The 9,577-nt window shown below is 43.2% G+C and overlaps 1 protein-coding gene across 1 annotated transcript in view; it reads right to left on the bottom strand.

Annotated features, from left to right (window-relative positions):
* Window positions 1–3,081: 3,081 nt before the first annotated feature.
* RPAP1 (RNA polymerase II associated protein 1) overlaps window positions 3,082–9,577 on the bottom strand; it is a 79,082-nt gene continuing 72,586 nt past the window's right edge. The window contains exons 22-25 of the mRNA XM_015429507.1: window positions 8,263–9,067; window positions 7,326–7,502; window positions 5,384–5,440; window positions 3,082–4,127 (exon numbers count right to left, since the gene is read on the bottom strand). Of these exons, the coding sequence (XP_015284993.1) occupies window positions 3,972–4,127; window positions 5,384–5,440; window positions 7,326–7,502; window positions 8,263–9,067 (1,195 nt within the window). The 3' untranslated portion in view covers window positions 3,082–3,971. The remainder of the gene's footprint in view (window positions 4,128–5,383; window positions 5,441–7,325; window positions 7,503–8,262; window positions 9,068–9,577) is intronic.

A 9,577-nucleotide genomic window follows, 5' to 3' on the forward strand; every position in this document is an offset into this window, starting at 1 on the left:
ACAGGGTTTTTGAAATAATTTATTTTTCATGTAACTATATAGGTACACTGTTGTGATAAGCATGTAACTTCCTTTTACAAAACAAACCAACCCCACTTATATAAAGCAAATTTGCCCTTCTAAGAACACTGGACTTTAAAAAAGCTGAACCCAGGAGGCTTTGTATAGCAACTATCACAAAAATAAATAGCAATACTAACTTGATCTGTATTTTCATGCTTGTTGTAGGGTAACTTCCAGTGATGTCAGGGGGTGTGGCTAATGAGCTCCTGCACCTCTTTTTCTACTAAATGACCCCTGCTGAAGATTAAATTTAGCTTTTCCCCCCAGGACAGCAGATCACAGCCTCCAAAATGGCAGTCTCAGTGGCTGCATTCTTGGGATCCTGTTTTCTATTGGGCAATCATCATTTTTGCCATACTCCCAACAATCTTGTGATCTAGGCTGGAAAAATGAGACTGATGGCTCAGCTAGGTCACTGCCAAATTTTGGAAGTGGGCCTGAAAAAACCCCACCAAAAAACCCCAACCAAGCTCTTCCCCTGCCTCTTGACGTTTACTTGGCTTGCTGAGCCCAATTCAGAATCAAGCTAGGAAACAGCTTACCCAGCCAACATCTACGGCAGAGCAATGTCAAAAGTGAAAGCTGACAGCCAATTCTATCAGTTCCTGTACCAGGATGTGCCTAAGATAATCAACCTCCTTTTTCTTGTTGGCATCCTAAGGTCTGTTTCAACAATGGGTTTTAGTACTCCAAGCCCACGACTTTTGTTTTTTAATGGCAATGTTCTGCAGCAGCGATGTTACTGCAGTGCTAGGCAAGGGCTGATTTGTTGTTGCATTTGCCCATTTGCATCCCTTTTTCTTTGCATAGCTGGTTTATACACTGCCTGATACCAGAGATTACCACACTGTGTGTCAGGTCAAGATAACATGATTTGAAAAATTAAGCCCCCAAATTGAATGCATCCACTATCCTGTACTCTCTGCACACAGCACAGATATTCCACTATGTCTGCCCATATATGGGCACTGACATCATCATGAGGGAGGGGTTCAAGATGCACCACAATTCTGACAGAGCCTGGACTACAGCTGATTGGTAAACAGAAACTCCAGAAGTATTACCATCATACAGAAACCCTAGTCTCATCTGTGAACCTCTGCATGATTGAGCCAGCCTGTTTATATAACTTTGGAATATATAATAAAAATGTACCAGTTGATTTTCTTAATCTTTTACCCACTTTTTTTCTTTTTACAAATTTATTTTCATTTTAATATTAAAAACATACTTTCATGTTACATATTTCATCAGATACACTTATGGAGTCTTATTCATTTACATTGATCCAGCTATACAGCCTCTTCCATCTTTCCTTAAATACTTTTTCATCCTTTCCCTGAAGGATTAAGCTTAACTTGTCCATCTCCACTATCTCTTTTTTTCTTCATCAGCATATACTACTAATACAGGAAACATGAACGTGAGTCAGAATAACTAATACTTCCTTACTATATAATATATACATTTACTATATATACTTTCATTACACATTATATGGTAAGGTAGCAGTAATTTTTGATCTACTATATGCGTGTACCCTTACCTTGATGGCCCAGGCTAGCTCGATCTCATCAGATCTCAGAAGCTAAGCAGTTCGGCCCTGGTTAGTACTTGGGTGGGAAACCACCAAGGAAGTCCAGGGTTGCTATGCAGAAGTAGGCAATGGCAAGCCACCTCTGAACATCTCTTCTCTTGAAAACCCTACGGGGTCACCGTAAGTCAGCTGCAAGCTGACAGCATTTTCCACCACCACCACCTCATATTAAGTAAGTCTTGTAAGAATTGGTTGCTAGCAGACATTAGATTCAAGGTGTTTTGACTGTGACTCTGCTGACTCCTAGATTCCCTTGCTGCTACAGAATAGAAGGAAGCCAGTGAAATGAAGCGAAAAGTACTGTAAACAGCAGCAAAATCACTGATCCTTGAAATGCAGTAACTCCATTGTTTAATAAAAGATACTACATGTTTTATCTATCTCCCCGCCCCCAGCTTCCTCCTAGCCAAAGGTCTCTCCTTTACCTAAACAACCCCCCTCCCATTTTTTTTTAAAAAAATATTCAATTGTATGTGCCATGGGCACATGGATGAACTTCATTAGAAAAATTTGGGGGGAAGAATATACTTAGAGGATTTATCAGTTACCTAACATAACTCATTTGGTAATACTGACTGGAAGGGGTGATGTAAAAAAGGTAAATGATCAGTATTCACAGCTCTTTGGAAAGGACAAAATCAATATTTGTTACCTCCTGTGCTTGGATTTTATGGGATATTGAATGGCAGCTGAGAGAAGCAATTCGAGAACCAGCACCCAGAAAACAAGCACTTGTCCTGCTCAGACCCCTCTTGTCTCTCTCAAAAGCTATTCAGTGTCTCTGGGCTATGCTGTTGAGCTGCCACTGTGGTGTCGGTGGGGAGTGCTTCTTCATGGAATTTGTCACGACAAGGATCTTGTGGGAAGGAATCAGAGGACTACTTGCAGTTCTCCTTCTGACCTTGGCTGGTGGGCAGCTGCCTCAACCTCCTCCCACCGCACGTGCCTGACCTGGCAGAAGGCTGGACGAGGAACTGTGGCGACAACCACAAGGGTGAGGAGCAGCAATGGCTGAAGGGTGGCTGTTCTCCCTCCTTCTGGTGCTGGCTTTCCCTTGCCCCTAGGAGAGAACAGAAGTGCAAGCACCCTCGGAGAATGGCTCTAAAATCACACTGTTTCAAATGTTTAAGGGCTGCAAATCAGAAAACTGGATCCGGCAAAGTTTTCATCCTCCCCTGCTGCTGAGAACACCACTTAGGGATCCTTAATTTTATTCCACAGAGCCACTTCACTCTATGGCTGAAAGGAACAGATACCGACACTTGTCTCCACTTCACTTGTTTTGTTTTGTTTTAAATGGGGCGGATCAGAAGAAGTTATGGGTGTCTGTTTACTTTAGTTTTCCCATTAGGGGCCCAAAGCGGTTTACAGTGTTCTCCTTTCCTCCATCTAATCCTGTAAAGTATGTTAGGCTGAGAGTGTGTGAGTGACCCAAAGCCACCCAGCAAGCTTCCATGGCAGAGTGGAGATTCCAACCTGGGTCTCTTGGATCCTACTCTGAGGCTTACCCAGAAACTGAGATCATACCCCTTTCAGTGCTTTCAGATCCAGAAAGTTTTATTTCTTGCACTTTGCATTTCCAACCAACCACAAACTTATTCTTCTTTAACTTATGGGGAGTGGTTGTAGTTGCCAAAAATCCAGTCATGTGAAATATAACGTCATTCAATATAATAAGGTTAAATAAAGGGAAGGGGATAACCTCATACACAGAGAACGAGAGCGACAGATGGAGAGAGGCAGGTGGCTTGGTGCGGAGATGAAGACTTCTAATGTAGTTTCTGAAGTTGTCTGACACAGAACAGCTGCAGGACTTAGCAGACTGCTCCAATCGCTATCCAAAGAACCATTTCAGACATTCACCTTCCTCCTTCCTGGACGTGGCTAGCCTCAACATTTCAGTCTTCCAGCCAATTCTACTGCTATAAGATGGGAAAGCATCAGCCTATTGTTTCAGCCCCAGATGACAAAATAATAAGAGTAGGCTAAGGCAAGCTCCCTTACAATGTTATAAATCAATATATCCTACCAACAACAGGCTTTTCAATGGAATTTTATTTATCAAAAATAACTCGCCAGAGTTCCCTCTCAGGAGCATACACGGGTTCCTTTCATTTTTTTCCCACTGTGAAATTTTGCTACCTGGTGATGGGAAGATATTCCGTGTTCTACAAAGGCTGGGCCAGACAGAGGTTCACAAAGAAAACTCCTTTCTGTTTGTTCAGGCAAAACACCATGGAGACTGCAAAGCTCTTCCACTGGCTTAGCAGCACGGCCCCTTATTGCTCCATCCAGTCCTGAAGATTCTTCACTACAAATGTGGCAGTGATGTGCCCTCTTTATGCTCCTTCTTAGTCACTGTGTGCAGGTGCTTCAGTCGAATAGGAGGAAGCTGTTCATAAAGGTCAAAACCTACTCGGCTTTCCTTGTTGGGTAACTTGTAGTAGAGAAGATGTCTCTTTAATGCCTGCAAGAAGCGGTGGTAAATTGAGTAGGGCTGAAAGGAAGAAGGAAAATGCGCAAGGGCTTTTCCCAGTGAATTCAATATAAATTCCAGAAATATAAATACCAGAAACAATAACTCTTTCTAGGCAATGCAACAATGTTTTTCTAAGAGGGGGCAACACTGAAATGTTGTGCTCCACCCAGGTGATGTTCACCCAATTAGCATATCTGTTCTAAAATTAGCAGTTTATCAGTATTTCAGTACCAAACAAGTTGATAAAAGCCTTGCAAGCATAGCTATAGACTCTGCTGCTTGAAATGAATAATAATAAATTTCAAGTATTTAAAGGGCTCCACACACAATTAGATGACTTTAGTATAGCTACTTGTCACACAATGTGAGGAAAATAATACAGAAAATACATTATTGGCAGATGGAGAGTTTGCCTAAGGCCTTAAAATGTGTAGGCAGCTGGGATCACATGTGAAACTTGAGCCTTCCCAGTTCACTTCTTAATTCTATTGGGCTGTCTTTGTGGATCAAATAAGTGCCTGTGAATTCTCCCCTCACTCTATAGCACCACTTTGAGTGTACTCATCCAACAGTAATTAAAAAAAAAACTGAGCAAACTTAAGACAGTGGTTTGGATCCAGTACAAAATTTCCACTTGTACTAGAGTTCTTGTGCAAACAGAGATTCAAGGAAAAGACCATGGTAGTAGTTTGCACCAAGTCAAACTTAATTGTCTCCCCAGGATCTTCTTCAACAATTTTTGGGCACTATAATATACAGGGAAGAAAGCACTCAATGTTACACGAGATTTTGCACAAGCAGAACTGTGCTAAGTTCATTTATATTTCTGCTTGCACACCACTGGATCTAAGCCAATATCCAAACCACCCTGCCAAAAATGCACTCTGCCTAAGCCCATAGTGGAAATGCATGCTCCCACTGGAATAATTTTACCAATTTGGCTCTTAGCGCTAAACTGGAATTGTGCAAAGTGAAGGGAATGCACACACAGTTTTGCTTGACATTCTGCCTTGTAAGTCTACATCATCCCTGCTGATACCATGACTCCTTTGATCTGCTTGTTTGAACAGGGAAAAGGAGCCCGTACAGAAATACACACAAATGTCTGCAGTAAGCAGAGGTGAACCATGGGTCCTAGTATATACAGACATACCACATAAACACAGTATGATAATTCTGCAGCTGTAAAATGCCATTATTAGTATTACAAGATCAGTGTTGAAAACCTGATGCAGAGAGCCCACCTCATCTGCCAAGAGCCAGATCTTCTGCAACATGTTTCTTCGGGCAACATCAATCTCCTGAAATAAAACAGAGAAAACATTAGAATCTAGATCTTTATAGCTGCTTCACTAGGAGCAAGAATTGTGATGCTCTGGCATGCCTGTCCTGTTATCACAGGCAACACTGAATTTGCAACAGCTGAGTTCTCTATACCTTACATATCAACCTTTTTCTCCTGATACAGCATGGGCAGCAGAATCAGTGAAGATGCTCCTAAATGCATCTTGGCTTCTTGGTTTGGTCCCTACGGACTAACTTTTGGGAATATCAGTTCTGTAGACTAGGGCATGGATAAGGAGTGATCTGATATGCCATAATTTATGGCCTAGAAGGGACTCCATAAAATGCATATACATGTAGCCTCATGTATATATTTTTAATATATCATTTATATTTATCATTGTTATATTTGCAATACCAGTGTGATAAAATGGATTTTTATAACAGAAAAACAGTTTTCACACTCACAAGCTTCCCCACCCCGCAAACTACAGTGATGCACAACATAAAACTCACAGTATGCACAAAGCCCAACATGAGCTAATAATAAAAGTTAAATGGCCTTCAAGATGGTTTAAGCTGAGAATCCCTGGACGGACACTGGTGATGAGGGTAGGCAAGAGGGGCAGCTGCAGCTCTGAGCTCCATTCTGGGTTTTGCTGCTTGTTGCCTTTGGTACATGTGGATTCAAGCCCACTCTCAACACATGAGGGTATACCCCAAAGGTCAAAGGAGGACGGTCAAGTGCTGGACCCCTTCAGGCTGCATGTCCTTTACTCACTGACTGGAAACGTCATCATGCAGGGGGAAAATATCAGAATCCTCTCTGAAATCACTTGGCCTCACACCAGGACTTCATAAGGGTTTTGGTGTGTGTGTATGGGGGGGGGGGGATTGTTTGTTTGTTTCTCCCTGGAGCATGGTGATATAATTCCTGAAAGAACCAAGTTGATGCAAAATTTTTGCATTACATTTTAAAAGCCCTTTAAGGAGAAAATTGGATAGGGGACTCTGGAAGTGTGTGTGCTGGCAGTGAACCACAAGACATTCATTATACCGCCTCTCCCCCTATGCTCATGACAGCTTTGCTCATCTGAGCAGGGCCTTCTGCAGGTGCCAACCTGCAAACGGACAACATCAACAACTGCCCATACAGGTGCCTTCTCTGTTGTGGCTCCTGGCTTGTGGAATGGCCTCTGCCTGAGGAAGTCAGGAAGGCTCCCACCCTCCTGGCTTTCTGCAAACTGCGCAAAACTGAATTATTCAAGAGGGCTTTTCTACGCAGGCAGCAGGGTAGCCCTGTGCAAAAGGCTTCACAAAGCTACTTGGATAAAGTATTGGGGACTGTGGTCTGTACTACTGTGTACAGTTCGCTGTAGGATGGATCCCATTGTGTAATCTTGCATCATTTAATGCGTCATGTGCTTCAACAGTGGGAGGGCTTCTAATGTCCTGGCCCCACTGCTGGACCTCCTGATGGCACTGGTATTTCTGGCCACTGTGTGACACAGAGTGTTGGACTGGATGGGCCTTTGTCCTGATCCAACATTGGCATCTCTTATGTTCTTATGTGTTACCACTTTGCTTCAGTTCTGTTTTTTAGGCTTCTGGTTGGTTCTACAACCCAAATCCTATTTCATTGTTTACTGAATGTCCCATCTTGTTGATTGTAGTGACTCACTTTGTATAATTCGCCTTGAGTCCCAGTGAGAAAGGCAAACTATAAGTAACATAAATAAAGGGTGTTTAAAAAAAAAAAAACTTTCTCGCTTAAAAGTCACTTGCTTTCAATGCAACCATCAACAGAAAGACATGGATCTCGCACAGAGGAGACCTATGCACAACAGAAACAGGATGCAGCATGGTCAGACTTTTTTGTTTTACTGTAAGATTGTCACATACCTTTGTGGTGTTCTCCTGAGAGAAAATGAAGCTGTTCACGTGAGCCACAGCAACCACATAAAGCACAGGGCACCAGCTGTGCCGCAAGACACCTGTGACCAGTGTCTGGAAATACTGCCTTAGAAGATTCAGATTGTCCTCAGGTGGGGAAAGGTACAGCTCCAAAGGCACCGGAAACTGCAGCAAAGCCAAGAAAGAAACTTCACCTTTCCTGAAATATTGTCTACATGAAAGGAAACTGAACTGGATCCATAATGATTAGCAAAGCAGAGGACAAAACAGCTCAGGATCTGGAGCAACCCAAGATCCCAGTGGCTAGAGGATGGGGTTTGCCTGAACTCAGGATGGAGAATTAAGTTTACAGAAGGTTTGTATATAATAAATAATGCAGGGAGGGGCTATGGCTTAGTGGGAGAGCATCTGATTTGTAAGCAGACAGTCCTAAATTCAATCCCTGGCAGCTCCAGTTAAAATGACCGTGTAGCAGGTGATGCGAAAGAGTTTTGCCTGAGACTCTGGAGAGCTCCTGCCAGTCAGAGTAGGAAATACTAACAGTCCAGTGATCTGACTCAGTAGAAGGCAGCTGTTGGGGGACCTCGTGGTGCGATTTACATACACTGTACATCACAATGTAATTTAACACTGGCTGATTTAGGCCAATTCAATTTATTTATGAAAGGAAAGCCTTGCATTATAGTTTGCAAATACACACCCTTGCATGTGGTGAGGTGAATCATAATCAGGGCGGAGAGTGAAGCAAAGAGAGGCCCCACTGAAGATTCAGCACTCAGTATCCACATGTCAACTCAAATCTCATTACACTCTATTTTTTTATTATTTTTCAACTTTGCGTGGAAGTGGAGGAAACAGGATAAAGAAACAAAGACATTTCAGTGATTGAGCAAACAGTCCGTATAGGAATACACCTGAGACCTACCTGCTGTAGTGGAACTCCCAGTGCCCGCAAGGTGCTTACATGCTCTCCAAAGACAGCCAGCCTTAGTTGGACATTGAACCGTCTTTGTAAAGGAAGAAGCACAAAGACCCCAAAGAGGGGGTCTCCAAAGGAGACAGCTTCAAAATGTTCCAGGAGGTTGATGTACAGATCATAGAAAGAAGCTAAACCAGGGAGGGGAGCATCCAAGTTCAAGGAGTCCAGGACTTTGCTGCGACAGTAAAGTGAGAGAAGAGCAGCTGTGTAGCAATGGACGGCACCTTCCAAGAACAAGTCACTGCCAGTGAGGAAGACACACATAAGCCGCGCAAGTTTAGCTGCAGCCGAGATTCCCTGAAGGATTCTGGGTCTCCAAGTCTCCAAGAGGAGGACCCACTGCAAGCTCCGGGTCATGATGTTCACCAAATCCACAGGAAAAGGTTTCACAACAGCCCACTGTGTTTCTGCACTGGTCACTTTGTTATAGAGGCTAATAAGTGGAAGGAAAGGCCAATCAGAAGGTAGGGTGGGTCCTCTGACCTCAGGAAGAAGCATGGATTGGATAAGGTGAGTTCTTCCTTGATACGCATCTCTGGAACGAGCAAGTGCAGGCTCCAAGTAAGCAAAATGAGAGAGGTAGCAAACTTGGATAAATGGGAGATGCTGGTATGCTTCTTTCAGTAAGGCTCCGCGACTGGGGTGGGGAGAAATGGAAGCCACTGAGCCTGGCTGTGTCAGCTTTGCCCTTGAGCTGAGGTGCAGGATGTCTGAGAAGTCAGCAGCCTCTGGTCCACCTGCTTGGCCTTCACTGTTAAAAATAAAGAGATGATAAATGTTGGCCCTCCCCCTTTACTAATAAAGAGGGGCACATTGGTATTTCCTACAGCACAGCAGTAATCCTCAACAGAGTGCATTATCTCCCTGTTTGCCGATAAAGATGCAGCAGGATACCAAGCTACTGCCAACAGTTTCCTCATATTTAGAATGTGCTGCTAAAATGTACTTGTTGCCTTGCTGGATTAACATTAGAGGTCAATCTAGTCCAGCATTTCATCTTCAGCAACAGCGACTAGATGGAAGCCTTTGGGGACCACCCAAATTGGACATCACACTCACGGTTAAGGACATATAAGATGTTTAAGCATAAGCAGAGTCTGGATCAGACAGTGGTCCCTCTAGTCCAGCACCCTGGGGTTGTTGTTCTTGTTTTTTTTAGAATTTTTTATTGCTTTTCACTATAAACTACAAATCTACACACTACAAATTCAGAGTAGCAAGGTACAGTAATGATCTATCTTGTGCTTTGGATGTTTCCCTA

Source organism: Gekko japonicus, unplaced genomic scaffold (genome assembly GCF_001447785.1).
Source record: "Gekko japonicus isolate JY-2015 unplaced genomic scaffold, Gekko_japonicus_V1.1 scaffold251, whole genome shotgun sequence".
In the NCBI taxonomy this organism is placed as follows: domain Eukaryota; kingdom Metazoa; phylum Chordata; class Lepidosauria; order Squamata; family Gekkonidae; genus Gekko; species Gekko japonicus.